Source organism: Ostrea edulis, chromosome 3 (genome assembly GCF_947568905.1).
Source record: "Ostrea edulis chromosome 3, xbOstEdul1.1, whole genome shotgun sequence".
In the NCBI taxonomy this organism is placed as follows: domain Eukaryota; kingdom Metazoa; phylum Mollusca; class Bivalvia; order Ostreida; family Ostreidae; genus Ostrea; species Ostrea edulis.
In genome coordinates this window covers 72,626,630-72,641,845 of record NC_079166.1, presented here as the reverse complement: position 1 = coordinate 72,641,845, position 15,216 = coordinate 72,626,630, and the positions used below count along the sequence as shown (strand labels likewise).

General features: G+C 35.2%; 1 protein-coding gene across 1 annotated transcript in view; it reads left to right on the top strand.

Moving 5' to 3' along the window:
* The first annotated feature begins 2,886 nt into the window (after window positions 1-2,886).
* The window catches only part of LOC130052807 (uncharacterized), a 56,207-nt gene continuing 43,877 nt past the window's right edge, over window positions 2,887-15,216 (top strand). The window contains exons 1-2 of the mRNA XM_056158849.1: window positions 2,887-3,021; window positions 13,910-14,039. Of these exons, the coding sequence (XP_056014824.1) occupies window positions 13,968-14,039 (72 nt within the window). The 5' untranslated portion in view covers window positions 2,887-3,021; window positions 13,910-13,967. The remainder of the gene's footprint in view (window positions 3,022-13,909; window positions 14,040-15,216) is intronic.

Genomic DNA, 15,216 nt, shown 5'->3' with positions numbered 1-15,216 from the left:
GGAATCATTGAAGACTCCTATCCAGGGGACTGAAATTTTGCTGGTAGGATATTAGTGATCCTCCCCCACCACTGTGAAGAAATGGTGATGTTACTCTCTCTAGTTACGGAGATTCGCCCCTCCAATTTTTATGCATAATGCATTACAGTAAGTGAATAGACATCGGGTTCGGAATTATCGAAGACCCCTACCCCGGGGATTGAAGTTTTGGCGGAAGGGTATTAGTGGTCCTCTCCCACCACTATGAAGAAATGGTGATGGTACTCTCTCTAGTTACGGAGATCCGCCCCTCCAATTTGTATGCATAATTCTTCACACCAAGTCAATAAACACCGGGTTCGGAATCATCGAAGACCCCTACCCCGGGGACTGAAATTTTAGGGTTAAGATATTAGTGATTTGGAGGAAAGGGTATTAGTGGTCCTCTCCCACCACTGTGAAGAAATGGTGATGTTACTCTCTTTAGTTATGGAGATCCGCTCCTCCGACATTTTTATGCATAACGCATTACACTAAAGGCGTACTTGTTGCGACCATAGCGACATTTTTGATACCCTTCTTCCCAGATGCTTGAATTTCTTAGAACTTTGGCATCGTGGACCCGACCTGGCCATCCAATGTTAGTGTGAATAAATTGTAGATTGTCTTTACAAATTCCTTGTAGAACAATAGAGTGAAATTTCTTTCTATTGTAATAGGAATTTGGATTTTCAACAGGGGGTTCTATCGAAATGTGTGAGCCATCAATTGCTCCGATTACTCCTGGAAAATTGTGTGCACCCATGTCATTAAAATGGTCAGAAATAGTGTCCATTTCAGCATCACTGGGCCAGTTGATAAATTTATTGAGTAAATTGTTGTTAATACAATCTATAACTTTTCCTCTATATTTCAAGAATGTGTATTCAGTTACTCCAAATCTGTCACTAATTTCCATTGTGTTTTCTTGTGAAGCTAAGTATCTTAGTGTCATCAATACTTTTTTATCTGTTGCAAGCTCCTCACGGCCTCCCTTGTATTCACGTTTTTTCAGCTCCCTACATCTTCCCAGATGCTGACATAAAATTTCTGCTGTCCCTTTTGACACTCGAAAAAATCTTCGGAAACTGTTAGGGAACAAAGATGGCACTGTTTTCTCGAAGAACACCTGAGTTTTTTCTCTTCTTTTTCGAATCCTGTCAAAAAGATAGAGTAAATTAATTAATTCAAAATAATTGGAAAAATCAGCAAAACTAGGTTCATCACTAGACCAAAATAAAATATATGTGTGTGTTTCCTATTTCACTCCCCCAAATTAGGTAGAGTAAAGATGTAAATATTGGTGGCCGCCACTTAATCTATATTAAGGCCGCCAGTTATTCAATTCTCTCTCTCTTTCTCTCTCTCTGAAAATAAAAGGGGTGCAATCATAAACTCAAATAATATAGATGCTCTCTCTAAAAGAATATTGCGCGCAATAATTGGATTAATCAATGATATAATCTAAGGAGCAATAATTCAGTTATTGCGTGCATCAATTGAACTCAATATTGAATTAATGCGCGCTTCAATTCATTTGAAGAGAGCAATGATTCAATAGCGCACTTCAGCAGAATAATTAATGATATCAATTCAATTAATGCGCAATAATTCAGGATGGAAGGTATCATTAATTATTTGAAGATATCTTTAATTGAATTATTGCAAGCACTAAATTAATAGATGATATTTTCAAATAATCAAAAGATATCTGCTATGAACGTTGCTATGAGAGATAAACACGACTGAGGAAAATATATATATAGTAGTACGACATATCTATATCATGAATACTTAGTATCAAATGCTTACATTCCGTTTGACAAGTATGATTTAAGAAAGGAAAATATCGTGCAATCGTCGTCGTCCAGTAGTTCGTCGATAAGAAAGGGTATAGACCATGAAAGCATGTTATTGTCCGCTATATTAGATTATGCCGTATATGCCCCGGAACACTTGTTTCTTGGCAGTTTGCCGGTCTGCGCCGGTTACAGGTATCACACCAGTAATTGTCCAATCAAAATGAACTTAAAATGAACTTAGTCAATTGTAGTTCCATATATTTAAAGAAATATTTTTTTTCCTTGAGCGATTTTTCTCACTTCCTCTTCTTCTTTTCTCTTAATTTTTGTACCCCTGATTAGGAAATTTTGTGCAATTTGTAGAAATAATCAAGTGTATACAAAGGAACTATTTGCTGTTGGTAGCTGAGGCTACTTCCTGAGGTGCACTCCGGCTGTTTACACACATGTGAAAAACACGTGGATTTGAGGGTAGTCTTGTTTGCGGGTAATTTTTTTTCGAAAATGCCGCGTAGGGTGTTGTTTTTCTGGTGTCGGCAGACGAGATAGGTAAAATAGAACGTGTCTGACTGCGTTATTCGGCATCAATTTTGTAAACTGATTTTTAATGATTTTTTCCCCTCTATAGTAATATATAGTGAAAATAATTACCGGTGTGATACCTTACAGACAAGTACGCCTTAAGTGAATAAACATCGGGTTCGGAATCATCGAAGACCTCTACCCTGGGGACTGAAATTTTGCTGGTAGGATATTAGTGGTCCTCTTCCAACACTGTGAAGAAATGGTGATGTTACTCTCTCTAGTTATGGAGATCCACCCCTCCAATTTTTATGCCTAATGCTTTACACGAAGTGGATAAACATCGGGTTCGGAATCATCACAGATCCCTACCCAGGGAACTGAAATTTTGGGGTAGGGCATTAGTTGTCCTCTCTCACCACTGTGAAGAAATGGTGATGTTACTGTCTCTAGTTATGGAGATCTGCACCTCCAATTTTTATGCATAATGCTTTACACTAAGTGAATAAACATCGGGTTCGGAATCATCGAAGACCTTTAACCCGGGGACTGATATTTTGGTGGAAGGGTATGAGTGGTCCTTTCCCACCACTGTTAAGAAATATGAAATGGTGGCCGTTTGCAATGGCTTCGAAAATAGCCAACTTGAATTACTGTGGGATATTTACACCATGTAAAGGTAAGAAATGCATGTTTCATTGTGATAGGAAGTTAATAGGATGTCTAAGGCGAAAAGTTGAAGCGGACAAGAAATTCAATTTAACCCATTTTAATCGCAACAAGCGGCCGAGGCTCAGGCAAGATTTCCCGAATCACTTTATGTGACACTGGTCTGAGATTCGGAAGAGGCGTCAGTCCAAATATCCAGCCTCGACGAATCTCGCTGAGATTAGTAGGGGGGAGGTTAAAATTATTTCCAACCCCCTGTTAATCTCTTAATTGCATGTTACCAACACCCTACCCAGTATGTCAACTATAATGCATGAATCTAATATTTCTATTTCATGGAGACTTGTGGGTTCAAATCCCACCACTATACTGATGTTTAAAGTAAGTCAAAAGTGGTGCTAATTTGGTAGGTCGCCATGATCTAATACCTGTACTATCCTTGCATGTTACCAACCAGACATGGGTTCAATTACATTCAAAGTAATCGATTATAATTACAGATTACATTGAAATTTATGATTACAATTACAGTTACAATTACATCTATTTTGAAATGTAATTGATTATAATTACAATTACTTAGAAAAGTAATCAATTACAATTACAGATTACAGGGTTTGAAATTAACTTTTTCAAGCACTAGTCCGTACGGACTAGTCACTATTGATGTTCACTAGTCCGCAAAGCATTTCACTAGTCCGTCCAGCATGAAAGGTGAAGATAACGAACAGTGATCAATCTCATAACTCCTATAAGCAATACAAAATAGATAGTTGGGCAAACAAGTATATCATATTTAATGATCTTAATTTTATTCAATAGTAATTAATGAAATCAAACACATCACAGTTGCAAGCAATTCAGTTTCTGACACCTACAGAAGAAAAAGACCACCATACTTTATTTTGCATTCAAGGTCTTCAGAAGCATACAGTAACCTCCGAGTTAATCCTTTTATAAACGTCCATAAGTACGTTCGAGATCGACGTTCCCGTTGTTTTCGTGCTCAGTTCTTAAGAGTCATAGGAGTTCGAAATTTTATCAATAAAGTCACTAAAATTCACTCGATTGACCAAGCCATGAGCCATAGTGTTACGAACTCCTGTCTTAGAGTCATGAATGACGAGATAATGTGTGCACAAAGGTTAACGTGCTAGATCACACTACTTGCAGTTCTTGCACCTCAAACCCGTTTTCGTGATGCGGAGTTTGGAATCGGTAGGAATTTGTGCTCGTTCGAAGAACGACGGTCTTGAATGCACTCCATGTGTTTGGAAGATCAGGATGTCATAGTCACGCAAACACTTACCATGCAGGTAATCTAAGAGACTCGGACAAATCTTGCTAAAATCTTAACCAATTCAAGATTGATTTCCGGATTTTCACTAGTCCGTACAGACTAGTGCTATAGAGAGTTTACTAGTCCGACATGTTTTTTACTAGTCTCGGACTTACGGACATGAGGTAATTTCGAACCCTGGATTACTTTTAGATACTTTTGCTGAGCAAAGCTTTATCTTTACTACCGCAAGGGTCCTACAATTGAAAACTGTAAACATTTTTTATCATAACTTTATCTTAAAGTTATCTTATTTAGCTGTTATTTGTCTCATAATTAAAACCCACATATTATAAATATTCCAGGTGACATGTCACACTCTAGGGAACTTAGATAATAGCACCCAGTTTTCAGTGCACAAGTCCTTTGTTTAGTATCTGTCAATTAGTAGAAATTCACCTGTAGAGATCAAGTGTATCTAAACTGAATTCCAAGAAAGACAACCATGAGGTTTCTGTTTCTTTTTCATTAATGTAAATAAAAGGTGTATAAAACCTTCATCTTCAGATAGCCATTTTTGTTGTTGTTTTTGTTTTGTGGTTATGAAGGTTGGATTACCCCATCAGGAAATTTAATCAAACATTAAAACTTGATAAAACAACGGTGAAATCTATAGGCTGTTCCAAAAACAAATATGGGGGAGGGGTACATGGCCTGTTTTTTTTCAACTGAAAGAAGAAAAATCTATTCTACAACAGTGAATCTGAAAATTGCATGAAAGCCTTTTAATATAAAATTCAGATAGCAGCCATTAACAGCCATCATGAGATCAAAGCATTCTCTGGTGATCAATCTATTGAAGCCAATTTTTGTTTTGACTGTCCCTTCACTAGCATTTGTAATGTATATAATAAAAGGACATCTGTTATTATTTTGACTAAAACTAAAACAGGAAAACATTAATTTCAATAATTTTCCCTTTAGTTTCCATAATGATATAGTTTCATGCACCTTTAAATTAGGGAATTTTTTTGTAAAATAAAAATATGAAACATATAGAATGAAATAAATTAATAAATGCATCTGATTTAAATGAATAAGATATCAAGAAATAATATTTATAAAAAAATCATTAGAAGAAAACTCGATAATTAAAAAAAACAAAACATGAAAAATATACAAAATTAATGAAAGTAATCAAAAAAGTAATCTAAAAATAATCATGATTACAGAGTAAAATTAATGTAATCGATTACAATTACATGTAATCTAAAAAGTACACGATTACAGATTACATTCGATTACATGAAAAACTGTAATCGATTACAGCTGATTACGATTACAGATTACGATTACCCCATCTCTGTTACCAACACCCTACCCAGTATGTCAACTATAATGCATGTATCTAATATTTCTATTTCATGGAGACTTGTGAGTTCAAATCCCACCACTACTGATGCAGGGTTTTCTACAAATTTAAAAGTAGGAGGCTGAAATGAAAAAGTAGAAGGCGATCCAATGCTCGGCGCCCTTACGGCCGGGGGTCAAGGCCCCCAGAAGCTCTGGGGTAAATGACGCAAAATCCTGCATTCTGGCGGTTTCCTGGCACTTAAATGCAGCTTTGAAATTGTCATTTTTTTGCCTGAAATTTTTACTTTTGCCATGAATTTATTGTTTCATATATGAAATTTTCTGTTCATGCAAAGACTTAAAAAATTCAACATTGCAAAGTACTAATTTTGATGCAAAATGAAAAATAAAGTGCATCAAGATAACTACATGTAATTATTGTTTGCAATGCTGTATCAATTAATTTTTAAGTGTTTTTGCTTGAACAGAAACTTTCACTTTTATTTCTACAATTGTACTGAAAGTTTATAAGACTGAATTGTTTTGTAAGAAAGTTTCTACATGTAGAAAGTATTGTTGAAATGAACTAAACTGCATGTTTTGCTCACCCCAATATTTTTTTAAATAAAACCCAAACAATCTTTATTACAAATTAATAAGTGACATTTAAATGACCTATAATTTTATTTTCCCACAAATTCAAGTTAACAGCTACAGATTTGTTGGTAACATAGCGAATTTGTGCTGAAAAATTCTACTTTCGTTTTTATTTAATACCACGTACATGGGCATTTGCAAATTAAAAAGAATAGCAAGTCTGAAATCTTTCCTGATTAAATTCTGTTTTCGCTTTAAAATTGTTGATTGATATTATACTCGTATCACTTTCACTTCTGGCCTTTTTAAAGCCGAAACTGAACAGGGTATTTGTTCTCTTCATTCCGTCAACATCATTGATTTTTACGTTCAGGACTTGTAGTCTGGTCCCCCTTCCCACAATTCCGTTCGCGCACTCTCTACATAATGTAGAGAGTGCGTGAACGGAATTGTGGGAAGGGGGACCAGACTACAGGACTTGTTGTTATCTTTCGGAACTTCTCGTCTGTGTTGTCACGAATTGGGTAAATCCGAGGCTTTCCGACTATTGCAATTGACGTATTATTTTCTACACCAACAGACGACCAATCAGGTGCCGATATTTACCTGAACTAAATTTAGCGCAAGTAAACACGTTTTTACATCCTGGTTGATACGGCCGCGATTTCTGAGTCTACTAAAGTTTGGAAGATGTTTAAAGTTTTATAAAAGTTTTTTTCATTGGACATACATTTTTGTCACTAAAGTAGCCGGCACCTAATGTTACTATAGGCGGCGGAAATCCACCGGCTACCGACTACTTTTGAAAGCCCTGCACTGATGTTTAAAGTAAGTCAAAAGTGGTGCTAATTTGGTAGGTCACCATGATCTAATACCTGTACTATCCTTGCATGCATGGTCATCTTTTTACCCAAGCTATCTTTTGATATGTAAAGTTAATACATTCATTCATTTGCATGTTGTCCATTTTACAATTCATACACCAAATCAACCGGTGCCTGACCTCAATGTAGAGAGTGCGCGAACGGAATTGTGGGAAGGGGGACCAGACTAAGGCTACTTTCTGAGGTGCACTCTGGCTGTTTACACACATGTGAAAAACACGTGGCAGGGTTCGAAATTAACTCATGTCCGTAAGTCCGAGACTAGTAAAAAACGTGTCGGACTAGTGAATTCTCTATAGCACTAGTCCGTACGGACTAGTGAAAATCCGGAAATCAATCTTGAATATGGTAAAGATTTTTAACAAGATTTGTCCGAGTCTCTTAGATGTTTGAACTTATGGTCGATTAATTACCTGCATGGTTAAGTGTTTGCGTGACTATGACATCCTGAGCTTCCAAACACATGGAGTGCATTCGAGACCGCCGTTCTTCGAACGTGCACAAATTGTCAAATTCCTGCCAATTCCGAACGCCGAGTACACATCACGAGAACGTATTCTAGGTGCAAGAATTGCAGGTAGTGTGGTCTGAGAACATGCATGTTTGTGCGCACATGTTCTCGTCATTCGCGACTCTAACACAGTAGTTCATAACACTATAGCTCATGACTTGTCAATCGAGTGAATTTTATTGACTTTAGTGATAAAATTTCAAACTCCTGTGGCTCTAAGATCTGAGCACCAAAACAACAGGAATGTCGATCTCGAGCGCACTTATGGATGTTTATAATAGGATTAACTCTGATGTTAATATTGTGTGCTTCTGAAGATCTTGAATGCGAAATAAAATATGGTGGTCTCTTTCTTCTGTACGTGTCAGAAATTAAATTGATTGCAACTGTGATGTGTTTGGTTTCATTAAATACTGTTGAATAAAATGAAGATCATCTAATATGATGTACTGGACGGACTAGTGAAATGTTTTGCGGACTAGTGAACATCAACAGTGACTAGTCCGTACGGACTAGTGCTTGAAAAAGTTAATTTCGAACCCTGCGTGGATTTGAGGGTAGTCTTGTTTGCGGGTAATTTATTTTCGAAAATGCCGCGTAGGGTGTTGTTTTTCTGGTGTCGGCAGACGAGATAGGTAACAGAACGTGTCTGACTGCGTTATTCGGCATGAATTTTGTAAACTGATTTTTAATGATTTTTTTCCCTCTATAGTAATATATAATGAAAATAATTACCGATGTGATACCTCAACTTTGTAATCTTGCCAAATAAAGGTGTGAAAGCTGATGCATGAATGCATTTTGGGTTCGAGAAAGACAAAAAGACGAATGAAATAGACAGGTCTGTCGCTATTTGCAGATTATGTAACGCAGAAGTCAAATACGTAGGGGGACAGTCGGACCCGGACAACAAATATGTTGCATCACATGTAGATGGAATGTTCTATCGTTAAAGTAATAATGTCGTACGGACCCCGCTTTAACGATAGAATGCATCCCATATACCAGCAATGTAGCAAAATAAAAAGTGCACTCAGTTCATGTTTCGGTAAAATCAAGTCACATATCATTGATATACAACCAAAGAAGTTACTTTCACAACTGACTCGCCATTAATTTCATTTTAATTAGAGTAGAAAGACAACTAAAACCAACGAGTTTGAATTTCACTGTGTACAGCTTCCATTTTACAGGAACTTGTCATTGCGTAAGCGAACAGCTTCCATATATGGAGATATGACCTTTTATCTCTTGTAGTTGTCATTACATTCCATGTTTTTGTTTCAATTTAGGAAAATGTGTCATTATAAGTCAACTGCCAAAGTGCAGATCATGTATAATCACAGGTACCTGAATTTCTGTCAATAAGTCGCTCAATAAACCCAAAGATCGAAAATCCTGCCCACTCTATTTAACTTTTGTTCGAACGATACAATGTGTATGAATCTTCATTTTTGTTCATGTTTATTTTCAATGAAATCTGGTTAACATGCAAGAACTTTTGTTATTTATCAGAGGTACATGCATGTACATTCTGTATGAAAAAGTGAAGATAACGAACAGTGATGAACATAATGGAAGGTCGATGAAATAATACATCTCAAATTATTATAGAAAATATTGCAATACACCAATATTTATTGCAGTACAATTTAGAATATTGCAATATATCGCAATACGAAATTTCCAGCCAATACCCAGCCCTACAGCAATTAGGAAAGGTTACTCTTACAAAAAATATGGCGGCCGTAATACTGGATAGGTCTAATTTTGGAACACAATATTGAGTTATTATCAAAAGACAGTATAGGTCAATAGGACGCTGATTTCAACGAAAAATTATCAGATTTTCATTGTGAATTTTTTGGCATTAGGAAAAATGGCGTTTTGAGAATAGATGCATAGCGAATTGTAGTCTTACCTCTCTTAAAAGCGTAATTCTCGATCTTTTCGGCCATCTGACACTTCTTGTTACTGACGCTGATTTTGGGAAAAACGTTCTGAAAAATGACATTACGATTATCTAATGGTCGTTAAAAATGATAACCTATCGAAATTAGGATACTATCAAAAATAGGTAATGGCACAAGAAAAATACTCTTGATACAGCATAACATGTTACTGTATGAACTTCTAATAACTCAAAGAGAAAATACTCATATTAACAATATATAATAGATATCTACCTATCAAACTCTATCTATTTCACTCTGACATCGTAATAAGATTAAGAGGTCGTTTCAAAAGTTAATAAATAAAATTATCAAACTATACGGTGAAAACCTCAAATATTACAATACTTTTTATATGTAATTTCCGTAAGGGCTATCAACATTAGTTCTCTAAAGCGCTTTACAAATGTGAGAGAAAAGATAATATAAAATCGATGTGCACATACACGTGAATAAAATATTCATAGTGTCAAAATTAAAATGCAAACTTAATATTTCAAATAGCAACTGAAGGTTGGGTTTTGTTGTTGTTTCTTTTAGCTCACTTGAGCTGAAAGCTCAAGTGAGCTTTTCTGATCACCGGCGTCTGTCCGTCTGTAAACTTTTAACATTTTTGACTTCTTCTCAAAAAGCACTGGACCAATCTCAACCAAAGTTGGCACAAAGCATCCTTAGGTAAAGGGAATTTTAAATTGTTAAAATAAAGGGCCAGGCCACCTTCCAAAGGGGGATAATCAAGAAAAGGTATAAATAGAGTAGGGTCATTAAAAAATCTTCTTCTCAAGAACCACTTAGCCAGAAAAGCTGAGATTTACATGAAAGCTTCCTGACATAATGCAGATTCAAGTTTGTTCAAATCATGCCCCCCGGGGTTTGGATGGGGCCACAATAGGGGATCAAAGATTTACATACAAATATATAAGGAAAATCTTTAAAAATCTTCTCAAGAACCACTGAGCCAGAAAAGCTGATATTTACATGAAAGCTTTCTGCCATATTTCAGATTTCAGTTTGTTAAAATCATGGCCCCCAGGGGAGGATGGGGTCACAAGGAGGGGGTATCAAAGTTTTGCATACAAATATATAGGGAAAATCTTTAAATATGAGCCAAGTGACTCAGGTGAGCGATGTGGTGCCTGGGCCTCTTGTTTAAATATATATATATCTTATAAAGTTTGAGATATGTTTTATAACATTTAGAGATATCTTATATAACATTTATAGATATCTTAAATGTTTTATAAGGTATCTTATAAAATTGATGAGATATCTTGTAAAGAAAAAAATATATAAGATATTTCTTATTTTTTATAAGATATCTTATTAGAAAGGATATAAGATATCTCATAAATTTTAGAAGCTATAACTTGTATAAGAATGTAAAAATGGCATGCCATGGAGGTGTAGTAATAGCTTGTAAACCTCAATTTCATTTTTTTCTGTGACATTGACTATACTTGTGATGTACGTGTTATATTATTTTGTGCAGTTTATATAAATCACAATTATATTGTAAGTGGAGGAATCACACATATTTTCTTCACCAAATTTATTTTTAATGCAAAATATTAAGTTTTTACAACCAATGCAGAAGATAATTTAATTTGTCAAAAATCCTTGACAAGAGAAAAAAAGTTCTTTTGTTCTGTACGTGACTTGCCCACTCTTCAAAATCCTAAATTGGGAAGGGGGATATTTTTTCCTATAAGTTCGAAAAAAATCTTGATTCTTTATTTTTGGGGAGGGGAGGAGGTGTTGAAAATTAACCTAGCTTCTACCAAAACCTCAATTTTTTCCCTTACATTCGATTTCTTAATTCGGGGAAGGGCTTGTTGACATGCATACAATTTCTCCTTCGATACATGTTTGAAATTCTGTATTCACCCTAACTACCACTATTATAAGTGAAATGAAATTGAAGGGGGCCTCCTTGACCAAGTTATTAGAGCATCACGCTCAAAATCACACGGCCTCTCACCTCTGTCGGCTGCGGTTCGAATCCCGCTCGCGCCGGTAAGTGAGAAAGTTTCCCAGTTTAATTTCGGAAGGTCGGTGGTTCTTCCCAGGTACATTGTATCTGGGTTCTCTCATCCACCAATAAAAACTGGACGCCACCAGATAACTGAAAAATTGTAGAGTGTGGTGGAAAACATCAATCAATCGATGAAATTGAAGGAGGGGAATCACCCCCATTATCTTTATTTGCATAAGTTATAAACAATTCAATTATTACCATTGTTCAAAAAGACATACCCCCAAGACACAACATTAAGACTATGAACATCAGTTAGCTAGCTAGGCCACAGTTTTTTAATTTATTGGTTTACGGATTTTAAAAATAAAATTTAGGGTCGGTCGGGAGAAAAAAAAATAAAAATAAAATAAACATTTTTAATATCTCTCATTATTTTATTTTCAATAAATCATTAGCATTATTTCATGAGTACAGATAAAGAAAACATGTATTTTAAAAATATTAGATAAAAAATCTTTAGAGTGACTAATACGTTATGAATTTTGAAAACAAAATGCAATTTCAAATTCAGTGTATAACTATTACATGTATCTATGTTACACTTTCAATTGGTAGAACATGAGCCAAGAATGTATAAGGTCATATCTCTTGGATGTAGTGAAGTATCCAGTATTTATATAATGTTGTTCAGTAATTTTGCTGTATATGCTCAATAAAGATTTTACATTTACAAATTGTAAACATAAAGAAAGAAAAATTAATATAAGCAATACTGCTATTGTATGTAGTGATTCCATTTTTAATTTCAGAATGTTTATACCCCTATGAAATAATTTTAACCCCATTTTCCCCACATAGACATGCCCATGGAATTATCTACCACCTTTTTGAAAGAAATGTTTCTTGTTTTTCATTTTTATTTGATACTCAGATTCTTTCCACCACTACACAAGGTATACTAATTTATGAGAAATATGCATACCTTTCTGAATTTTATCTGGTCATATTTTTTTTTACAGGCGTTCATTAGAATATCAAAAGCATTTAACAATTTCTCACACTGTTCCATTCCCTGTTAAGATTTTTGACTGCAGAGATGTACGTACATGTATTCAAATACATTTATTATGACATGTACTGCTGTGGTATAAAGTCACTAGTTAGAATAATCTAACTGTGTCTCGGTACAGGCCCTCACCACACTCAAACTGGGTCCGTAGGACATTATCACTTTAACGATAGAACATCCTATTTAGTAAAGTCGCTAACAACTGTATCTTCCTCTCATCTTTAAACACCCAAATAGCACTGCATTTCGCGTTAGCAGCAAGAATACTGCCAATTGTATGAGAAATATTTATTTCTATCAATTCCTTTTTTTTCGTGATGAAATTCCATCTGGCATCTGTTTCGTCGACAAGAACGATATAGGTATCGTTACTGTCATCGTGCCAATCTCTACCCAGAGTTATTGTTCCCGCTATGCTCCACTAATACCTTGAGGAGTTGTAGCACAGCGTAATACGCCCTCTGGTGAGAGATTGTCATCGTGCGTGGCCATATCTGTTTACATGGTTTTTAAAAATACGGAATAAAGATATTTTGCAAAACAAATAGCGATTACCAAATACAAATCAATAGGTTTGCATTTCACGATTTTCTATTCGTAAAATTGAAAATGCATTTTATTTTTATTTTCGATTTGACATGTTGGGTAGAATCGGTGGAATTGAAAAAAAGTAGAAATTCACATTTTATTTTTTTTCCGATTCCCCAGAAATTAGGGTCGGCGGATCCGTAAACCATTAAGAAATAAAAAAAAAACCGTGGCCTTAAACTGCTTTTTAATATTTGAATTACTTTAACTTCTTGAATTTTTCAATATTTCACAATCATCCCCAGTAACGCCAGTACCCAATTGAATTTTCTACGTAATTGTAGTGCATGGATAATACATGCATATTATATAGAAAATGACTATAGCTTTGGCAGATTTATTTCAGGTTTCCTTCACTGCTAAAGTTGACTTCACCTCTCACCTTTTAATGGGCCAAAAACCCTACATGGTGTAAATTTAAATAACATTAATTTTAGTAGGGGTGATCATGAATCCTTGGGATATGACCTGAAAAACGGAGGTCCCTTGTATGTGCCATGACAGTTTTTGGTACCTTAATAGCTTGGTACAGCCCTTAGTGTTAAGTTTGCCAAACTCTATGACAGTTCATCCGAAGCTGGTAACATCTCTATATGAGTATAATAATGAGAAGTAAATCAACATACAAACAAAATATATCCTTCATTGTATACTCAAGTTTATTTTCAGTTAATTTTCCTTTAATTTCAGATGGTCAACCTTCTGATGACGACAAACCAAACTTTATGAAACAAATCTTGTCAAAAGGATGCAGCCAACCACAATGAGTTTTATTATAATAATTATACTGCTGAAGTTTGATTTTACACATTCTCCACCGGTAAATTATTTCTTTGTGATGAAATCCATGTACTGGTTTATAGATTTATATATATTTTACTCTTTTGATGACTTTAAAAGATTGCTAGAGATTTAGTTGGATCCTTATATACAGTAAATGCAAGTGGTACATGTTATGTAATTACAGCTTGCATATAGTGTTCATAACTATATTAATTGTCAAAAGCTATACATGCATGCATGATCTAAGATTTGTTGTCCAAAGCATGATAAAGAAGTAATCTAATGGTAGCTGAATTGGGTTGCAAAATTGCATTTGTGAATCATATTCTGGGGAAAAAATGCATATGAAAGATAGTAAAACTCTTATAAGTAGCTATGAAATATAAGGAAATGCCACCTAAGGTTGCAAAAAGCGATAAAACCCTCGACAACGTTTTGTCTATTAACAATAATAACTTTCATTCATATGTCGATTTCATATATCCATGTGAGCTCGAAATAAAGGACACCACAGATTTGTCCACTTCTGCTTCATACTTAGATATTTTATCGAAAGTAGACATTAACGGCAAACTGACAATTCAAGTGCATGACAAACGGGATGATTTCAGCTTCTCCATCGTCAACTTCCCATATTTATGTAGCAATATTTCATTATCACCTGCATTGATGGTGTTTATATATCTCAACTGATTCGATATGCAAGAGCTTGTTCTGGGTATAGTCAGTTTTCAAATCGAGGTAAGCTACTGACAAACAAGTTGATGGTACAGGGGTTTCAACAGTCTCGTTTAAAATCAGCATTTCGCAAATTATATGGTCGTTATAACGATCTAGTTCGTCAATACAACCTATCATTGGGTCAAATGCTATCTGACATGTTTCATACCGATTGTTAAGCCGTTCTTGGCACACTGATTTTGACTTCAGACAACTCTGTTTACCTGATCAGGATATAGGGCTCACGGCAGGTGTGACAGGGTATGCTTACTCCTCCTAGGCACCTGATCTCACCACTATTGAATTAAAAACTCAAATGAATTCAAATTTACCGTGTAGATGTATAATATGAATGCCTTAATAAATGGTGTTAGCAAATATTCCATTATCAAAATCGCTTGCCCGTGAATGCACGTGCATTGTGATTTTTGATGTCTATACATTCGAATATCAATTGGTCTTTAACAGTTTTAGTTTGCAATGATTAGGTTTGA